At 41.0% G+C, this 21,977-nt stretch overlaps 1 protein-coding gene across 2 annotated transcripts in view; it reads left to right on the forward strand.

Moving 5' to 3' along the window:
• The window catches only part of LOC113572154 (AT-rich interactive domain-containing protein 1B), a 136,897-nt gene that overhangs the window by 89,436 nt on the left and 25,484 nt on the right, over positions 1 to 21,977 (forward strand). For both annotated transcript variants that reach the window (XM_027001480.3, XM_027001481.3), the window contains 3 exons: positions 1,860 to 2,103; positions 18,400 to 18,489; positions 20,299 to 20,472. In XM_027001480.3, the coding sequence (XP_026857281.2) occupies positions 1,860 to 2,103; positions 18,400 to 18,489; positions 20,299 to 20,472 (508 nt within the window). The remainder of the gene's footprint in view (positions 1 to 1,859; positions 2,104 to 18,399; positions 18,490 to 20,298; positions 20,473 to 21,977) is intronic.

The raw sequence follows: 21,977 nt of genomic DNA on the forward strand, positions 1-21,977 counted from the left end.
GTGGCTGTACCAGCACCCCGCTGGAGCGTTGGGCGCAGGCCCCACAGTGCCCCGCTAATGAGAGCAGACAGCACCGGCCCACTGTGTTCCTTTATTACCTACCGCCACTGGCTGGAGCGAGAGATCCTGCATGCCATGTTGCGGCAGTGGGTGGGGCTCTATCATGGGGCAGTGGTGCCGGGGCAATTCAGCGGTGCACTCACTTGGGGCACTCGTGTGGTGCAGTCACATGGTACAGTCACGTGGGGCACCCTTGGGCTGCAAAGCTATCAAGCTGGCAAGCAAATGAAGGCAGGTGAAGTGTGCAGAAATCTAGAGCTCTAATTGAAGGGATCAGGCCCTGACAGCTGATTTTCTTATTTTACTCTGCTGCTGTGACTCAGTTTCCATCCTTTCTTTCACATTTTATGCTTAGTTCATTTGACAGGCAGACATTCCCACATAGGTGATAGGGAATATTGTGTGTATGTGTGTGTGTGTGTGTGTGTGAATGTGCGTGTGTGTGTCTGTGTGTCTGTGTGTGTCTGTGTGTGTGCGTGTGTGTGAACGTGTATGTGTGTGTGAGTATCTATGTCTGTGTGTGTATCTTTGTGTGTGTGTGTGTGTGTATGCATGTGTGCGCACGTGTGTATGTATGTGTGTGTGCACATGTGGGGGTGTGTGTGTGTATATGTACACTCGTGTGTGTGCGTGTGCATGTACGTGCGTGTGCATGTGCGTTCGTGTGCACGCGTGTGTGCGTGTGTGTGTGTGTGTGTGTGTGTGTGTGTGTGTGCTGGTGCAGGTGGACTGAAGGGCAGCTGTATTTGCTGGCTCCTCCCCGTCTAGACTGCTTGACCAGAGCGCTGCTTTCTCCCAGAGTTCCTTGTTAATTCGCATCTGCGTGCGCTCCGCATGCCTGTCAGTGGGGCTTTGTGTACCGCGAATCTCACTCCTCTGAAAATTACAGTGTAGCATTTCCCCTGCTTATTGAAATGCTTTTAGCCGTGTGCGTCTGTGTGCGTCTGTGGAGCTGGTTCCCGATGCCTCGCCTACCCCTGAGTGATGCTTGTTTCTGACAGGAGTGAATCGGTGGGTGGGTGAGGGGCATTGGTAAGTTTGGTCCAAAATGACTGGCCTCTCAGATACTGTGAGAAATGTGCAAGTTATTATGTTGGGGTCCGGGTATTTCAAAGTAAGTGGCTATTATCACCTCAATATTTTTCTTATTATGACAATTACATGCTTCAGGAGCGAATTAAGTGATACAAGATGCCAACTGGGAGTGGTTGACAGCTATTTGGAGACTCAATGCACAGAGCAATTTGCAGCAGAGCGGCAAACAAATTGGATTTGGGCCATGTTGGAAAAGGACCCAACTCGTTGATTATTTGGACTGGCTTGGTGCTTGCTTCTGCTAACACCTCTTTGTGTAATTGCCAGCTTTGACAAACATTACCTTCCATGTTTGAATCTACCGGCGAACTGTGCAGCTGTGCAGTGCACACCACCTCCCAGGACAGAAGAAAAGGATGGATGTTCACCTTGTTTTCAGAGAAATGGTTAAACTTGAACAGGCTCTCATTCTTGCTGGCTGTTCAGCGTTGAAATTTGGCATGGTGGACTTTTTTTTAGTCATGAGGTGTAATGGTCTCAAATGGTCCCAAGGTTACCCAAGTCTTAAAATGTAAAATAATGAAGAATATTTGGTATTAATGTCACAGTAACACTGAGCCCCTTCACATGGCGAGTGGGTAATTCCCCTCTTTAAACACTGTAGTGCATTCTGGCTTGGCCCTTTAGCAGTGGTTGCCAAATATACGCAGCACCATGCCCACTGATCTTTGACTTTTTGTTTTATCTCTGCCCCACTCTTTCAGGATCTGTCTGGCTCCATCGATGACCTGCCCACGGGGACCGAGGCCGCTCTCAGCTCAGCTCTCAGCGCCTCTGGCTCCACTAGCAGCCAGGGCGAACAAAGCAACCAGGCTCAGTCTCCATTCTCGCCCCGCGCCTCGCCCCGCCTACCCGGCGTGCGCAGCGGCCCTTCGCCTTCGCCTGCAGCCTCACCCTCTGGCTCCAGCCACTCCCGCTCTGGCCCCCTGTCCCCCGCCAGCGGTCCAGGTACGTTACTGACCCTGCGTCCAGCTAACGGGAGTTTACGCATCTTCTCTGCTAAAACAAAACAGCGGACGTTTTAATTGGTTTATTGTGCAGGGCCTTTGTTTAAACACTGGATCACTGTCTGCCACTGTCGTTGACTGGGAGCGAGTGTTTGAGCCTGCATGGTCAGCCTTCTCTCTTTAGCAGTGGTGTAACATTTACAGAACAACTGTGGCATTTTGATGAGTTCCGCCTGAAAGCTTCTCGGACGTTTGAGGCGAATTGGCAACTACCTACTCTGCCTCTCAACTGCAAGTTTTGTAGTTGACTTATGCAGTAATAATCATAAAATTAAACTGAAACGCACACTTCATTTACATGTAGTGATGATTGAAAGCTGATGGTGTCATTTAGGGTTTTCAAGTTTTGTTCATTCATGTGTTCTTTAAGTAAATCCTGGAGGAATTCTTCCTGATAGCTGATGATGGCCATATGCTGCTCTTTAGTTAAAACAGATACGTGATTATTTAAAAACAGCACATTTGTCAGAAAGTTGTCTGCATCTTCACCCTCAGCGGAATAACCGAGCAGGTCCTGAAATTGCAAACTTAATGAATTTCCGTTAGGCGTCAAACATAAGCGGATGACACTCAAATGCGAGATGCAGATGTGAGCTCATCTGCTAGTGCTGCTTCCCCAATGGAGTCTTGACCAGTGCTGCGCTGTCAATCATTCCAATGAGGCGGGACCACTGCATGAGTGAGCTCGTGAAGCCTGCGTGTGAGTGGCAGATGCGCTGTGCGTTGCCTGTGATTGACGCTAATGAAAAACAGACAGCGACTTCCGACATGAACGGCAGGCATCGTGCGGAGGCAAAGCCCTCAGCGAAATACAGATGTGCTACGGCAAGAGAAACTACAGAACTGGCTGGATTAATTGCACTGCTGAAAATATATTCTCACCAAAATTTAGCTTTTCAAAGACCTGAGCATTACAGTCATAATTGATCATTCTTAGTTGTGTACAAATATACATAAAAGATTATCTTATTCAGCATGATGAATATATAAATAAAAAAAAAAATAAAAAATAAATAAATAAAAAATAAATCGTGTTTTCAGACAAGAGCTTTTTCTGGTACAGTGAGGATGCTGAAAATGTGAAGTCTGTGTGTCTGGATGTCCATTGTTAGATTTGTCTCATGTTTGGCATGGGGTGCTGCTGTAAAGCTGTGTGGATAAGAGCATCCTTGGTGGAGCCTCCACTCAGCCTCCAGCCTGCCTGCATCTCAGCAAGGTGGCCGACCATAGCCACCGCCACACCTTACTGGGCCCACATATACCCCCTGCCCCCACACCGCCACCAGCTTTCCCCCACACCAGACAGACTGCAATTGCTCATGGGACACCTGTCATTTCTCCATGTCCAGAGGATCAGTACTGCCTCCTTCAGACCGTAGCGAGGTCTCTGCTGACCTCTGACCTTTCGTTCCAGTTAGCTGCCAGACTTGTTCTGATTTTTGGTCAGGAGTGACTCTGACATGAGCCTCTCTAATTATTTTTTATTTATTTTTTTTTTTTTCCCACATAAGAAACGTAAAGACATTGGAAGGGAAGGCTAAGTGCTCAGTTCTCTCCTCTATCTGAGCTGCACATACGAAGGACTCGGCCATTTTTCAGTCTCAGTGAACCAAATACAATATGCTGGAACATTATCCAGGCCTGCCTGGCATCCGGATTTTCCTCAAGCCGCGAAGCGCTGGGCAAATTGATTTTCCCTGTCGTGCTAGATTTGTGACAGTCAGGCAGAAATCACATTGCTCAGCCAAAATGTCTCCAGACCAATTGAGAGGCCCCGTGCCTTTTCTGGCTTTGGGAACATGAGCTGCGTTAGCGGCATAGTGATACAGACGCAATGCTGACAGGAGCGCACGGCTGCATGGGAATCCATCCGTCACCCCCCCCAGACCTGCTCATCGCTCGCCGTCTGGGGTGAATACGGCTGTGTCATTCGCCAGTGCCTCTCAGTCTGTGCTATCAAGAATGGGGTTTAACAGGCTCTTGTTGTTGCTTGTTGGTATAAGTTGAGGCTCTAGTTGGAACCACTGAAGCCTTGTAAACTCTTCTGCCTTCCAAATGGCTCCGGTGAAATTCCAACTGAATTCTGTGCTTTCTAATCAAACGTGCCACAATGAAGAATGCGTTGAGATCTTCTGTAGTAATATAACAAAACATAGACCTGAATGGGTTGAGCTGATGAAAAACAGTTACATTAAGCCCTTCCTCTTTAGTACACACCAGTCAGCCATAACATTGACATAGCTACTGACAGGTTAAGTGAATAACATTGATTATCTCGTAGAACTGGCACCTGTCAAGCAGCAGGATATATTAGGCAGTAAGTGAACAGCCGGTTCTTGAAGTTGATGTGTTGGAAGCAGGGAAAAAGGTCAATTGTAAAGATCTGACTTTGACAGTGGTCAAATTGTGATGGCTACATGTCTGGATCAGAGCATCTCCAAAATAGCTTTGTGTGCCTGGTATACAGTAGTTACTCTCTACTGAGAGTGGTCCATGGAAGGACGACCGGTGAACTATCGACAGGGTCATTGGCACCCAAGGACCTGTCACACTCATGAGAAGTGAAGGCTAGTCTGTCAAAAAAGGTGGCCAGGTGGATGGTCGGGCATGTGTGTTCTTACCTGGGGAAGAGATATGGCACCAGGATGCACTATGGGAAGAAGGCAAGCTGACGGAGGCAATGTGACACTCTGGGCAAAGTTCTATCCTTGCTGATGACAATTATGAGGATAATGATGGTGATTTTTATTTATTTTGTTCCTTATTTACAATTTTAGAAGTAAAACGCTCATAAAAATAAGTCAAAACAAGAACAAAAACAGAGATAAAAACAAATAACAAAAAAACAAAAAAATGACCAAAAAGGGTATAGCTGAAGCTAAAGATTATTTTGCCTAGCCTTGTTACCTAAGATATTCCAACTGGCCGTACTCTTTAAACAATTTCAAGACAAAAGCAAAAACAAACATTCAATCTAGACATTTTATATACAAATAATAATCACACCTCAATTTTATATTTGGCTAGCACCTTATTTTTAAACATGTTTTGAATTTGAATAGAAAACTATGCATTCTTAATTCCTTGTCACAACCTTTCCAGAAGCTTAAAAAAATATACTTTCTTTGAAAAATATACATTCTTTGAAAAATATACATCTATTTTTAATATTTTTCCTTACCCTTATTTTTTCAACATACCTATTTCTTCATACTGGCACTCTCTGATTTCAAACAACTTCTGAATACAGTTAAGAAGTAAGTTATTATGTACTTTGTACATTATCGGTGTAGTATTAAGATCAACTAAATCATGGAATTTTAAAACATGTTAATGAATAATCAGCTAGATGGTTCATAATAATCTGATAGATTTACATGTCCTATAGCTTTCTTCTGTAGCATAAAAATTGGATTAGTGTTAGTTTTGTATGTGTTTTCCCATATCACCACACAATATGTAATGTATGGGACTGAGAAAAATACAGCATATATAGTGACTTCTGATTCAAAATATTGTTGGTTTTATATAATATTGCAATTGTTTTAGGCATTTTTGACAGTATTTATGTGTTGTTTCCAACATAATTATTATCAATTATTATATTTATTATATTATATTAAATTATTATACTAATATAATATTATTATATTAGTGTATATTTTCATACTTTCTATTTCAGTCATTTATCATAAATTGTACTTGCATTTTAATTTGCCTATTCCAAATATTATAAACTTTGTTTTAAATACAATAATTTGTTAATATCAAAACATTTCTTGAAGTGTTTCAATTCCCCTTCCACTATTTTCAGAAGCTGTTCCAAATTTTTCCCAGAGCAATATAAGTTAGTTTTATCAGCAAGTTAGACATATTTTAACAACTTAGATGCTTTACAAATACAGTTTGTATACAGAATAAACAGTTTAGGTCCTAATACTGAATCTTGAGGAACCCCACAAGTAAAATCCAACAAATGATTCATTTGTACATATTGATATCTATCATCAAGATAACTTTTTAAGCATGGGTGTGCTATCTCTCTGATACCATATCTCTTCAGTTTCTTCATTAACAAGCCATGATCAATAGTATCAGAAACCTTTAAGATAAGGTAATGCAAGAAAACACTTTATTGATCCTAAAATTGCATTGTCACAGTACTGTACAAATTGTACTGTTTAATTACAATAACAGAAGTAAATAAGAAAGGACATTAAATCAGAATAAATATTGCAGGGTAGTAGAAGTGAGCTGCAGAAGAGTTAATGGGATATATATATATATATATATATATATATATATATATATATATATACACCCCACTAACTCTTCTTGTGTTATGTTTTATCATGTAATCTATTTAATATGCTCTAGATCCCCCTCTTCACAATATTAACATATTAATATGTTTCTTAGTGCAATACCGCAATAGTGAACACCTTCAAATGCTGCTCTTGCATAAGTCATGTACATAATGAATCAGAATTCATATATATATATTCATATATATATATATATATATATATATATATATATATATATATATATATATATATATATATATATATAAATATATATATAAATATAGATAGATAGATAGATAGATAGATATATTCATTATGTACATGATGACTTAGGCAAGAGCAGCCTTGGAAGGTGTTCACTATTGCGGTATTGCATAAACAAACATATTAATATGTTAATATTGTGAAGAGGGGGATCTCGAGCATATTAAATAGATTACATGATAAAACATATAACACAAGTGAGAAATGTCTATATACATGATATAAACAAGAGCTGCCAAGTGATTATTGCACTAATGGAGTAAACAGGAAGTGAAACTCAGTAAATAATATTATTAACAATAGGAGTCAAAGTGACAAAATTGGTTAGACTAGAGAGTAGAAATAAAGTGAACTTAGTAGCAGGCCAGATAAAGTAACAGTGAAAATGAGTGCATCATAATAGTATAAATGATAGTATGAACTGGGCATGCAAGAGTATGGTGTAGCCCAGCACAGTTCAGCCAGCAGGAGATCAGTGGTGTCCCTGCAGTGAGGAGACCCGCAGAGTCTTATTGCAATGAGGAGAAAAGATCTCACACGACGCAGCTGTATCAGCTGTCTGCTGGACGTGCTTCTCTGTTTGTCCACTGCGGTGTACTGGGGGTGTGATGCATTGGCCATAATGGCCAGCAGCTTATTAAGAGTTCATTTTTCTGCCACGACCTCCAGAGTGTCCAATTTGACTCCTACAACAGAGCTGCCTTCTTGATCAGTTATAAACAACCCTACAGTATATTCTGTGTTATCTAATGCAGTACCTGTCTCTTCTACCAGTTGCATCACTGCCATTGAGGTAGAGCTATTTGATTTAAACCCATACTGATGATCACTCAATAAATTGCTTTTTATCCTATTAAAATATTCTAACGTGAGCAAAAATTGTTATTGTAATATTTTTGAGAACTCGGAAAGCAGGAAAACTGGCCTATAATTGTAGAATAGATGTCTATCTCCACTTTTATAAATAGGAATAACTTTACATTTTACAGGGAAATATACCTTTTTGAAAGGATTAATTGCATATATGTGTAAATGGTTTCACAATGCATTCTGTTTTTTACTATTGACATATCAATTTCAGTCCAATCAGTTGACTTTTTATTAAACATTTTTTAAAAATTATTTTAAATAATTTCAGTTATTTCATATTCATCAACACCCCTAATGAATATGCAGTAGGCATTTTTGTGAACAATATATTCATCTACACCATTTTATTTCTTGGCTCTTTTGCTAAATTGTTTCCTACATGTTTAAAAGTAATCAGTAAATTGATTAACAATTGCTGTCATACAATTAGTGTCTTTGTGTCATTTATCAAACATACCAGCTAATCTATCACTGAAGGCATCAAGGCAGGTTCCTGGTGTTCTATATACAAATGATAATTATATTTTTAAACTTTTGAACAGTATTTTCCTATTGTTAGACATTCCAAAATATCTTTTATAGCATTTTGACATACTTTTAAGCATAGAGCATCTTAAGGCTGTATCAACATATAAAGAAACTCCTCCTTTTTATTGAACAACTCATAACTTTCCAATCCCACATCATAAACTTTCTTGTTATCAAGCCTCAGATACAAGCCTCAGATAGAGCTATGACATTAAACTTATTAAGTTAACTCCAATAATCCTTACTTTTAAAGAGTTTTCTATAAATATGTCTACTGTTGAAATGTATTATTAATAAAGCACTTTCCACTTTCACTGTATAATCTATATATATATATATATATATATATATATATATATATATGCTAACTCATACAATCCTTATTAATGTCTACAAACATTTGATCATCAATGGCTTTGAATGGAAAAGAATAGACCTGTTAAGATTTTATAGATCATCAATATTGATGAAATTCTTTAAGTTATTATTATAAGTACTTAGGCTTCTACAGGCATTCCATTTAATCTTATCACATTACAATTGTTCATATTGCTTGTAGTTTGTTCGGTTTCATTAAGATTCATGCATGTCTGGCAATGGCGCCATTCTTTTTTGTAAGATGCTCATTCAAGTACACCCCTGTTCCCTTCAGCTCCTTTGCCTGCCTTAGTAGCTGTAATGGTGAACGTTAAGGAGGCGGGCACACGTGCAGAGAAGAATGAGATTTATTAAAGGCAAATACAGAGTCGTAGTCATTAGGGTAGTCCAAGATCATAGAGCCAATACGGAGAGTCCTGAAATATGTGATAAATAAACCAAGGGCTAGGATAAACGAAGGCTAGTAATGACAAACCAAAGGCACATGAAGGCAAACAGGGGGAGCAGACTATAACAAAAGAAGCTAGGAAGAACTCAGACTAAGAAACACAAAGGCTAGGATAAATACGTACAGAAACATACATCCAATACATCCACATAAACACAATAAACCACAAAACACAGGGCGCAGACAGGGTTTAAATACATGAACTTAACAAGGTAGAAATGAGGGACAAGTGTGAGCAATCAAATGAAGGGCAGAGAAAACAAAACTACGGAATGGAACTAAAATACACAAGACAAGGAAAACATGGAACATAGAAGCTGGGAGGGACTAACTGTGACAGTAGCTCAGTCTTGTTTCTTTAATTTCACAAACCGTGATGGCAGGCTTTACTTTTCTATGCTTTCGGGCAAGGGTATGACAAACATTGATATTGTTATTTTTAATTCTTATATTTTTACTTTCAAAGAACTTTCCAACATTTGTAGCTCCTCTATCGGAGCATCCTCGTCTTTACCTCCGACTGAAGTACTAGCATAAGTTTGGTGTTTGGTATCCAGTCCACTTATAATTAAGTTGTGCATTCTTGTATATTATTCCAAGCCATCAATTTGTCTATATAGTCTGTCAATTATCCCATCTTTCTCTTTAATAAGGATCTTTAGTTGTCTGACTTCATCCATCAAGTCAAGCAACATTGCTTGTTGTTTAACCACTTTGTTCAGCTAATACAACATAAAGTTCAGAGATCTTTCCCATCTATTCCTCAGTTACATTACTGACTTTCTTTGGTGGCATTTTTGTCTCGCTCGGTTTCTTTGTGCTTTATTTTTCACTTCGTTTCTGTTATAATAATTTATGGCACAAGTGGTGTATCAGCACAATCCGACAGTAGCGTAGTCGACGTATCAGCCTGGCAACAACACAACCCGGCAGTAGCGTAGTCAGCATGTCAGCCTGGCAACAGTGCAACCCAGCAGTAGCGTAGTCAGCATAACGGCCTGTCAACATCGGCGTAGCGGCCTGTCAAAGAAGGCCAGCACACTGCAGCTTGGGACTTTAGCTCAGAGATCCAGTTCGGAGAACAAAGAGCTCTTTGCTGCAGCTGTAGTACAGAAACACGGAGGATGTTTCTCATGCCGGAGAGACAATATCAAGAATGGACTGACACTGCTAGCTGCTAGCGTAAAGAATTCCAGATGCTGGATGACTCTCCAGGTGTTCAGCATTGGGTCCTGACATTCATGTGGATGTTACTTTGACACCTACCTAAAAAACATTGTTGCAGACCACATACACATACACCCCTTCACAATATCAGGCAGGTGGTTTTAATATTATGGCTTATGGTTAAATGCAATTCATATAGAAAATGTAAATGTAAAGTGGTTCATTGGATTTTTATTTATAGCTGCTTTCCAAGCATCTGTATGTCCAGACAGCAGGAAGTGCTGGAAGACAACCTCTGATCTGTTCCCTAAGTGAACTCAAAACATTTCACTGCCTCGAGCTCTAAGTGATGCTAAACAGACTTTAATTGACCCTCAGACTGATGTTCATTGACCTGTTCTCCATGCTGTCACTTTCTTTTAAAACTGACCACCACTTGCATCTGCTGATTTGTCCTGGACAAGCAAGAGCAATTTTGCACAAAAAGGAAGTAGTAAAAGCTAACAGCTAGCAGCTAGCATGCGTCTAGTTAATGTCAAACTATGAACCAAATTCAGGAAACACATGTAGATGAAAAACAAAATGACCCAGTCATATCAAACATACAAGGGATATGATGCAGTAATCAGTAGCAGGTCACTTGGCAGGTATTATGTGAGAGTGCATTGGAAATACAACCATTAACTGTCTTTTGCTACTACTCTCATTATATTTTATCAGTAAGAACGTGATACTTGAGGTGTGCTTGATGGGAATGCAAGCTAGGACTCTCCACATTAGCTCTGTCTGCTTATAACCACTTAGCCTCTCTCAGTCGCTTTTACTTTTTGGCTTAGTGGAAAGGAAAGCCATTACCACCACCACAATCATCATCATCATCATCATCATCATCATCATCATCATCATCATAGTTTCACAAGACAATTTAATCACATTAATCCACAATTGTGTAAAATGTGTGCTTTTCTCAATGTTGTGTTTTTCCATGCATCTGTTCTGAACTTGGAATTAAACTGGTGTGTTAGTTTCTACACTTCTGTCTCCAGCAGTGTGTCCATTGTGGTTGGAGTGGATGCACTCACTTTAGAACAACCTCTAATTGACACAGACTGCAGTGGAGCCCCTAATGACTACCATGCACTTGAGCTGCCATTGAAAAACCAGAAACGTCTGTCTCTCTCCATTTTTATTACTCCTCTCCAAGGTCCATCAAGGTCCATTTAACGTGACTGTGGCCGCTCCCCCTGCCCCACTCCGTCTGTCTGTCCTTCTTCCTCATTTTCCTTTAAAGACACGATTTAGGCGTACTTACCAAGGAGCTTTCAGAGTAAGCTGTTTATCTGTGCTTGCTTGAAGTGCTTCCAGGGCTTTGGAAAAGCCCAAAGGTCAGTGCTGGAGGGAGAAAGTGAGGTGGTGGGCCCTGTGGCTCTGCTCACTAGCAACCCCCCCCAGCCCCCCGGGGCCGCTGGTGCTGAGCCGGCAGGTTGCATTCACAGCCCTTATCGGTTGGGTTTAGCAAGCTGAGAGCATTATGGTAATGAGGGCCTGCCATGAAACCGGCTCTGCTCACCCAGTGGGTTCAGAACGAGGGGCTTTTGCCGAGGTTGTGAAGGAGCACTGGGGCCACTTTGCCAGGCAGACTGCTTCAGTGTTCTGGAAAGATATTCACATTTAGATATGTAACCCCTTAGACAGCCACTCAAACGCCGGCTGGGTTTGCACATGAGTTTGCCTAAACCGAGCTGCCTCTTTTATACTATATATTTACTTGCTATTTATTTATTAATTGAATGGAGGGTTTATTTGTTTGTTTGCTTGGGCTTTTTTTTGGAGTTGTAAAGTTATTGCAGGGGCCCTTGCCCTCTTTGGAGCGAAGGAAATTAGTGTCCATTTTGTGTGTGTGCACGTCTGTGTGTGTGATGTAGTGCCTCTTGAAGCACTCCCCCAGCAGCACCCTTCAGCCAAACCCCTTGCCGTATCTCGTCCTATTTAACACCTCATTCATTTCAGCCACATTTAATAGGCAGCCATGTCGTTTTGCCCTCCGAGTCAGCTTCTACCGAGAATAGTGCTCTTCTGCGCTGTATATTACCCACAGCTGGCTTCCAGCCATCCAAGAGCAGTAGCAATCACACCCACCTCCATAGACTCTAGTCGGAGAACTGTTTTTTCTTTAATGTAGAAGCTCAGTGGACCCGGGCGGCGGGTCGTTTCCGGCATGCTCAGGCGGCGGTGAGCCTGTGCTTGTTTCGCTTAAGCTGCACTTTCCACTTTACTTACCTTGGCCTTGTTTGGCTCACCAGTAATGAGATCCATGGGAGCACAGCTTGCTTACCACTGTGCAGTTTCTTGCATCCCCCGACAGGCCGAGTTAACTTGCATTAGCCCCAGGTTGGAAAATCATTTACTTCTGCTCATTGGGATCTGAGATGCCATTACTGCTGCACTGTGTTTGTAGGTTTCCCCAAGGATAAAGCAACATTTAGATTACCTGGCCTCGTTGTGTGTAAGGGTATGTGTGCATGTGGGACTGTGATGGATCTTAGCTCAGAAGATGGTGAGTTGTGCTGACGCAAGACCGGCCGTGACTCCCCCTCTCCTCACGTGAACAGCATCTTAAGCCAAAGGTTCTTGCTGTCATTCAAAGTGCTTCAGGCTTCAGAGAGTTTGTGCTCTGTCTCTCTCTCTTTCTCTCTTCCTCTATCTCTTTCTTTCATCTTCATTTAAAGGCTCTTTATTGTCTGTGGGTCTGAAATTGCTGCATGTATGGGTTGGATGTGCATCACATTAAAGGTTGCCCCCCCTGACTAAAACAGAGCAAATATGGCCACTACTGTTTCACATGTCTTTGAACTGCACCATGAATCTTACATTTGAACCTCTTAAAAACACTTCAAAGATGAAAAGCTTCGCTTCAGAGACCATGCATTGCCTCAAAAATCCTCATGAAAGAATATTTAAAATTATATTTGGTGTAGGCATATTATTTCTGAACCTATGACTTCTGTTGCTCACCCCCAGTGCTTTCTTTACCATGGGTGACGTTTCAATGACTGTGCTTGTTACGTGCCTGTAAATGGAGATTTAAATTATTTTGGGTCTACTCCATTTCAAAAGACTGTTTTCATGATCTGGATAACTTTAACATTATTTAATACTTAGCAAAAAAACTACTTTCTTCCAAGAACCTGACACTGATTGAATTTTGAAACTTCATTTCCCTTCACCTGGCTTCTTCGTAAACACACGTAATTAGTTGTAATTAATTAATTAAATGCAAAACTGACTTTTGTTTTGGAGGATATTTACAAATTACACATTAATGCATGGACGACTGCAATGATTTTATGTACCCTTATTATGTACCCTTTGTCTAACATGTGCACAACAGAGCCAGAAAGTGCCAGAGGTTCCTCTGTCTCCTTGTACTCTGATGTGTTCACGCCGTCTCCCACCAACACACGCTTGTCATTCAAAAACAATCTTTAAATGTGACAGGGGCTTTGACTCTTTAGATGCATGGCAGATGCCCTGATGTCACAGTGATAATTAAGATGGCTTTTAGATAGAGAGAGGGAGGGATGAAAGAACTATTGAGAAGCCTTGTGACATTTAGACATTCCTTTACCCCCAGCTGAGGAGTCTGTGGAGACATTGCACACTAAATTATTAAGTAACTCTATCGAGTCTCTATCGAGACTTAGCTTCTCCTGTGTGTTTATTTCTATTGCAATTTATTATTCAATAGAATAGAATAGAATAATTCATGTTTCCTGATTTTTAAAATTTTTTCTCATTCTTCGCTACTAATCTGTATTTTTGGGGTATTTGGATGTGTCCTATTGTCATAATTTAAGTTTAAAATTATTGCCAGTAAGATGTTTTCTAAGACCCAATGGTTTGGATGTCAGTGAATATGAAATCCTAACTTTTCATGTAGAGCCTCTTATTTTCATCTCCCTATTATTCAGTGTGGAATATGTCTACCTGAAAGTCCCAGCCTTCGCATAATGAAGAGATATCAGAATATATCAGAATAGGTTTTCTGTTTTCTGTTCAAGATTCAACTGAATATTAATCTCCTCTCTCTTTCTCTCTCTCTCTCTCTCTCTCTCTCTCTCTCTCTCTCTCTCTCTCTCTCTCTCTCTCTGTGTGTGTGTGTGTGTGTGTGTGTGTGTGTGTGTGTGTGTGTGTGTGTACTTGAGGCAGTGGCATAGAAAGGGAACAGCCAGTAACCCCCCACCCCCCCACGTCCCGTTACTCTTCCAAAGAGACAGTGACAGCCCAGCTGTGTCTAAACATTGCCAGTCACTAACAGTTTCATTAAGCATGCACAATCTCGTACACGCCCACCCTCATGCACATGATACATACAGAATATGAATTCAGTCACATAAATACCAAAACACTGTTTTGCACAAACTCACCCAGGCCTGTCTGGTTCAGATGCCAGTGGAGGGGAAAACATGACCTTGCACTGACAGTGGATGTGCCTCCATGAACCTGAAATGGTGCTAACGTTCTTCTGGTGCAATGGCAAAAATCCCCATCTGGAAGCAGCCGCTCCTTAGAAGTGTGATCGCTAGTGGTCCCGCCCACCCTTAGCCTTGTCTAACCCCTTGTCTAAGTGCAGGGGACAACAGGAAACTGCAGCACGCACTTCCGCTCGCTCACTAGCTTCCTTCTTTCAACCCCCTGGTGCTTGACAGTCAGTGTTCCTCCTGTGCTGCTTTCAGGCAGCAGTGGCACTGTTATAGCCCCTGAGCCCAGTTGCTCACTCACTAATGAAGTGGGCCTCAAATCTGAACCTTGAAGCCAAATCCAGTCCAAGATTTGAACGGTGAATTTAACTGGTTGGCCATTTTGTCATCACATCTGTCTCCTGACATAGAGAACGCAGAAAATATTTAGGAGCCAGACTTTGATGATTGTAATATAAATACACTAATGTATTGATGACTACACTACACTAATGTATTGATGACTGTGGAACCTATCTACAGAGAGAGCTTGTTTATAGAGTTACTGTGGTATGCAGTTATGCTTCATTATTTGAATTTATTTACACACAGGCTTTCCTTCCCTCTAGCTGTACATCATATTGATATCTTCTTAAATTGGGTCACTTCACATAAAATAAAAATGCTTAATTGTTTTAAATTGATTCACAACCACAGTGCTTCTGAAACATATTGATTATATACACCCTTTGGCCGCTTTATTAGGTACACCTTTCTAGTACTGGGTTGGAACCCTTTTTCCCTTAATTTTCCATGGCAGATTCAACAAGGTGCTGCAAACATTCCTTTGAGATTTTGTTCGTGATTTGCTGTCTGCACTTCTGATGTGAATCTCCCATTCCACCATATCCCAAAGGTGGTTTATTAGATTGAGATTTGGGGACTGTGGAAGCCATTTGAGTACAGTGAACTCATTGTCATGTTCAAGAAACCAGTTTGAAATTATTTGAGCTTTGTGATGTGACTGGAATTGGTGCTAACACGCTTCTGGTAGGATGGCAAAAATCCCTCTCTGGAAACAGCTGCTGACTATTCTCTGTAAACACATGGGTTAGTTGTGCATGAAAATCCCAGTATACCAGCAATTTCTGAAAAACTCAGACAAACCCATCTAGCACACACACAACCATGCCACATTCAAAGTCACCTTTCTTACATTAATCCAGTGCTTTTGTCTAAAGTAACTTACAATTATGACTGAGTACAACTTGAGCAATTAAGGATTATGGGCCTTGCTCAGGGGCCAAACACCAGCAACTTGGTGGTGGGGCTTGAACCAGCAACCTTCTAAGTAGAAGTCAAGTACCTTAACCACTGAGTTCTCTGTGCCCATATGTCCCCATTTTGATGCTTGGTATGAACTTTAGCAGGTCATCTTGACCATGTCTACATGCCTAAATGCTTTGAGTTGTTGCCATGTGATTGGCTGATTAGATATTTGCATTAATGATCAGTTGAACAGGTGTACCTAATAAAGTGGCCAGTGAGTGTATATGTTATTGCAGGAACACATTATAAGTCTGGTCCCTCTCAAGATTGGTTGCATACACCAGTGTGAAGGTTTACAATATTATCTATTGAAGGTATGTAGTACCATTACATGAGCTTGCAGCTTGTTCTCAGCCCCCGTTGGAAAATTGTCTCCTACTCACAGTGCCAATTGGCTCACAGCTTCTGATACTTCCATTGCCCTGGTTTCACAGCCTCCCTGCTGCTATGTTATTGGTTCAGAGTTTGCCACCTTTTTGCTCATTGGCTCGTGGCATCAGTGCCATGTCACTGAGGCACAGACTAATTTACACTTCATACTCTTGTGTGTCAAAAATCAATCCAAATTCCTTTCACATCATAACATTAATTACTGCTACTTATGCTTGGGAAGGTAACTGTGTCACAAGCACTATATAAGACTGATAAAAATGATAACTGTCAACTTATGCATTTAAATATTTTACATCATAAACATAGTAGTGCATTTTGTCTTATATTGCATGAACTTACAAATTATTGATCTTCTGAAAATCAAAGTAGTCTAAATATACCTGTACAGGGGGCAAGTATTATAATGTCTTATTTTGAGCTTTGATGACTGCAGTATGCACTGTAAAATTAATGTTGACATAACTGTTAATATAACTAGTAATCAAATATTGCACAGTGAAGAAGATAGGTTTTAAATTGTGAATTGAAGGATGAAATGGGGATGTCACAGAGAATCTGCAGGAGTGAATTCCAAAGTCTGGGAGCCATCAAACTAAATGACCTGGCACCCATAGAGGAGGGAGTCTAAATGACCTGGCACCCATAGAAGAGAGTCTAAATGACCTGGCACCCACAGAGGAGGGAGTCTAAATGACCTGGTACCCATAGAGGAGGGAGTCTAAATGATTTGGCACCCATAGAGGAGAGGGTCTAAATGACCTGGCACCCATAGAGGAGAGGGTCTAAATGACCCAGCACCCATAGAAGAGAGTCTAAATGACCTGGCACCCATAGAAGAGAGTCTAAATGATTTGGCACCCATAGAGGAGAGGGTCTAAATGACTCAGCGCCCATAGAAGAGAGTCTAAATGACCTGGCGCACATAGAAGAGAGTCTAAATGACCTGGCGCCCGTAGAGGAGAGGGTCTAAACATAGCGAGGACTAAGCCAGAACCAGAAGACCTAGGTGTACAGCCAGGGCGAGTGTAGGGCACGGGTGGATGGAGGAGCTCAGGCAGATACTGAGGGACAAGATCATCAAGGGCTTTGAAGGTCACAAGATGTAAGGTGTATTGAATTTGGGACAAGACACAAGTGCAGTCAATAGAGGATGGCTCTGATGGGAGCTGATGGTGTGTTTCAAGACACTGACTACTGTGCTGAATGGGTTGTATTCTGGCTAGGGTTTTAGCAATGAAACAAAAAGAGGGCATTCAAGTAGTTAAGACAATGGGCTAATGAAGGAGTAACGTTTCTGCCAAGGTAGGAATTGTTTGTGTACAGCGTTGTAAAGGTGAAAAAGTTTTGTTTGAATTTTGAAGTCAAACAATATCCTTTCATTCATGCCGAGTTGTCAAGACCTGTTCAGAATTCATGATTTTCACCAGGACGCTGTGTGTAAATAGCTTTTAAATAATTTATTTAAAATAAATGTTTCGGATTCAGAATGTATAAGTTTAAAAGCGATAATGGCAGTAGTGTTTAATTGTCTTTCGACAGAGTGATTATCTTGTTTTCTGTTTGCCTGAGATAGAATTATGTACTGTACTATTAATTATATACTGTATGAATTATGTACTGTACTATTAATTATATACTGTATGAATTATGGACTATACTATTAATTATATACTGTATTGTGTAATGTACTATTAATTATATACTGTATGAATTATGGACTGTACTATTAATTATATACTGTATGAATTATGGACTGTACTATTAATTATATACTGTATTGTGTAATGTACTATTAATTATATACTGTATGAATTATGGACTGTACTATTAATTATATACTGTATGAATTATGGACTGTACTATTAATTATATACTGTATTGTGTAATGTACTATTAATTATATACTGTATGAATTATGGACTGTACTATTAATTATATACTGTATTGTGTAATGTACTATTAATTATATACTGTATGAATTATGGACTGTACTATTAATTATATACTGTATTGTGTAATGTACTATTAATTATATACTGTATGAATTATGGACTGTACTATTAATGCTTCTCTTCATTTGCCTTTTTCCGCAGGGTCCCAACTAGCTCCACAAGCCCCAGGGAACATGTCTGATGTCAGTTCCCACCCTACTATGAACCAGATGCCTATGTCTCAGGATAGAGGTAAACATGAAAGAAATGCAATATTCAGTAAAATTCATGAGTGAATGAATGTGCCTCCACAGTATGCACACCTTTATTATGTTATTTTAGAATAAATGCACAACAATCTCCCAGTAACATTTATTGCCTGTGTAACACAGTAAAATTATGTTACTAATAACTGTTTACAATTTATCACTCTGTAAAAGCAGAAGGATTTTTGTGGGGGGGTTTTTGTTTCTTTGTACAGTTCTTTAATCCTTATTCCTGCGAATTTGAAATGGAGTATACAGCAGACCACAGGATTTGACCAAGCCCAAGGTCCAAAGCCCAAATGTTCCTCTGCACAGACGTTCTGATATTTTACTGATGACTTTATAAGGCTCTCAAAGACAAATCAAATTTAACCTTGCTGACGTAAATTACATGAGTCCTTTTTTTTTGGAGCAAGGGAAGTGGCCATTTGGCTGGTTCTCACTGATCTGTCCCCTGTGCTTTCCCCGTTTCTCTCTGCAAGCTGCTCTGTCCTCTCTCACCTTTCCTTTTTGCACAGCATCTCTTTGACCTCTAGAGGACTGTGGTTTGCATTATGCTGTTTAAATATACGATGGAGTCCAGCCACGCCGAGCTCATTTTATTTCCATAAATTCTGTTTTTTCCCCGCTCACCACTCGGATCATTGTTGTCCAGCTAAGAGCCTATAGCTTTTCGAGCCAAGCACGGGTAGGGAGGTGGGGGCTAGCGGAGGGGCTACATGGCGCTTGAATGCATTATTTGCTTTTAGCACTGTCTGCGCAGCCTTCTTCTCCTTCCATCCATTTTGTAGGCAATTTAAAATGCGGTATTACACAGTGGTTTTTTTTTTTGGTTTTTTTTTCCAAACTCCCTTACGTTAATGGAAGCAAAACATTACGATAATGTCATCCCCTCTCTAACCTCCCCCCTCGCCCTGCCTGGATAAAGCTACTCTCGCTTACAGCCCTCACCTCATCATCCACTGCCTGCGGACAGCCAGCCCTGTACCGCTAACCCAGGCAGAACGGACCGCAAGGGAAGATGATCGCCCGACTGTCTGCATGGGTTTGAAAGGCCTTGCGCAATAAAAAAAAAGGGGGGGGGGGGGGAGAGAGGAAAAAACTGACCCTCTGCTCGTTACATGCTCTTTGGAGGCCAGAGTAGGGATCGACGTTGGCGCTTGCTGCTCTGCCGAACATTTCCATTTAGCCTAATCTACAATATTACTGTGCGGAGCATCCCAGACAGAGGCGACCTTTCACATTTGAGTGGATTGGCCATCCCCCTTCCTCCCCTTTTAGGTCTTTTTGCTCCAGAGTTTTAAATGTAATAAAGGCCACTCCAGTTAAATATTGGGTCCTGTGCGGATCACTCTAAATGTCAGTTTTTGAATGCTCCCACAATGTTTTTAGACATTTTAGACATTTGATGTGTTTTTTCTCCATTTCATTCCATTCCACTTATAGTTCATTCCATGTAACAAGTTTCTTTCTCTATCATATATCGGCCCCACTTATCTGGGAGACTTATGACAGATATCCTATAATGAATACAGGCGCCACATGTTTTAAAGCTTTGGCACTGTGAAGTGCTTCATTGGCCTCTGGCACAGTCATGTGACCCTGTAGACACCTCATTGGCTGCTACACCACCTAACAATTGGCCAGTGTTATGAATTTAATTGCAAGTCACATCAGAGTATTCAGACATGAATCGGTGTTCTCCCACATCATCCCACAGTGTTTTCTGTTACTGTCTGGGCTACTGTGATGACTATGACTGAACATTCTTGCTTTTCCTGCCTTTGTGCTTCAGGGTTCTTACCCAGCATGCAGAGGAGCCAGAGTCAGTATGCTCCCCAGCAGTGCGGGCCTCCTATGTCCCCACACCGTACTGCAGTTAGCCAGATGCACCATGGGATGGTTCCATATCAGCAGGGCAATTCCACTGTTCCCTATGGGCCTCCAACTGGCCAGTATGGCCACCAAGGTACAGACTATTGTAGCAATGTTCATTATCTATTTGTAAGATGGTGTCTGTCCCCATCTCTGTTATTTACACAACCATGTGAGCATGGTGTTTTCTTTTGGACGGGTGTGGGGGTGTTACTTCTTACCTTTGCTTGACTGCAGTATTCATTCTTGTGGAGTGGAGATGAGTCAAGGTATAAGAGGGCAGCAGAATATTCATGAGGCTGAACTGCAAATGCTCCCCACGCATTCTGTTTTCATGGGATGAATGAAATAAAAATGAATTTGCAGCTGTTAAAAAAGTCGCAGCCTGAAATTAATTTTAATGTCCCACCTAATTATCAGAGGTCAATGCTTAAGTGTAACCCTCCATAAAGTATAGAGTGTGCCAATGACTTCATTACAAGCTCTATGTGCATGTAGAAGAGGTCATATTCAGCTTGAAGCTTCTGTGACCTCTTCTGGCCTGTCTCGAGCTTCAAGTACAAAAGGAGTCAGCTATGGTTACACGCAGTTACTATAGCAACATTGATGTCCACTCCGCAGTCCAGCTCCAGAAGCAGTCTGGGAACTCTGGCTATTCTAACCCCTAGCTAAAGCACTGCTCAGCACTCACATATCCTCCCGAGCAGGATAGGACCAATCATAGTAATAACGGGAAAATGTATCAGGTGGAAAGAGTTGAAGAAAAAGATGTTACTTACTATTGCCTCTCTCACAGAATGTCAACACTGTTTCATTTCTGGCTGGGTAGATAAGCCCATATGTTAGTATTTATGCTGCTGTAATCCTTCAGTCACGCAACAAAGAGAATGCAATGATATTCATGTTGTATGCTTTAATGTGTCATTGTGATAAATGCACAGTCTGTTTCCTTTCTTAATCTCCTTCAGACCATCCCTATTCAACGCTGATGAATGGTTCACATATATTTTGGTATTATTCCCATCCACCCTCTCTATTCTCCTAATATATTGCAAGGGAAGTGACACCAATAATGAAAACTTTTTTTAAAAAAAGCCTAGAAAGAGAAAAGGGAAACCACAGCGATATGGGAAAGGAATTTTCAGGCCTCTGATAGAGTCATGTTCCCACTTGGAACATGTGTGCTGGAGTTTGGCCATCTCCAGAGTCATGGCATGGAGCTCACACCAGGCTCGGGTTCTGAAAGCCATGCTGGGTCAGGCCAGGGTAAGTGGGCCAGCCAGCTGCCGCTCATTGTTTTTGATGAAGTGTCCATCTGCTTTCTGTCTCGCCCCCTGCCAGAGAATTACTAACCCATTAAACCAACATGGAAATGGGCTCCAAGCCCCTGATTGCTCTGCTGTGTAATGCTTGGGTCAGTGCCTGGAGGCAGGAGCTTAGAGCACATGAACACATGCATTTGCAAACCTGAATTATAGACTAAGTATGCATTATCATGAAATCAGGCTCACTGAGAAAGAAATTTGAGTCATGCATACAATGTTTGACTACATTAAATTATGTTTGATATCAGGTATGTACTGTTAAATAAGAACAGAA

Source organism: Electrophorus electricus, chromosome 10 (genome assembly GCF_041902795.1).
Source record: "Electrophorus electricus isolate QZ-2024a chromosome 10, ASM4190279v1, whole genome shotgun sequence".
Taxonomy (NCBI): domain Eukaryota; kingdom Metazoa; phylum Chordata; class Actinopteri; order Gymnotiformes; family Gymnotidae; genus Electrophorus; species Electrophorus electricus.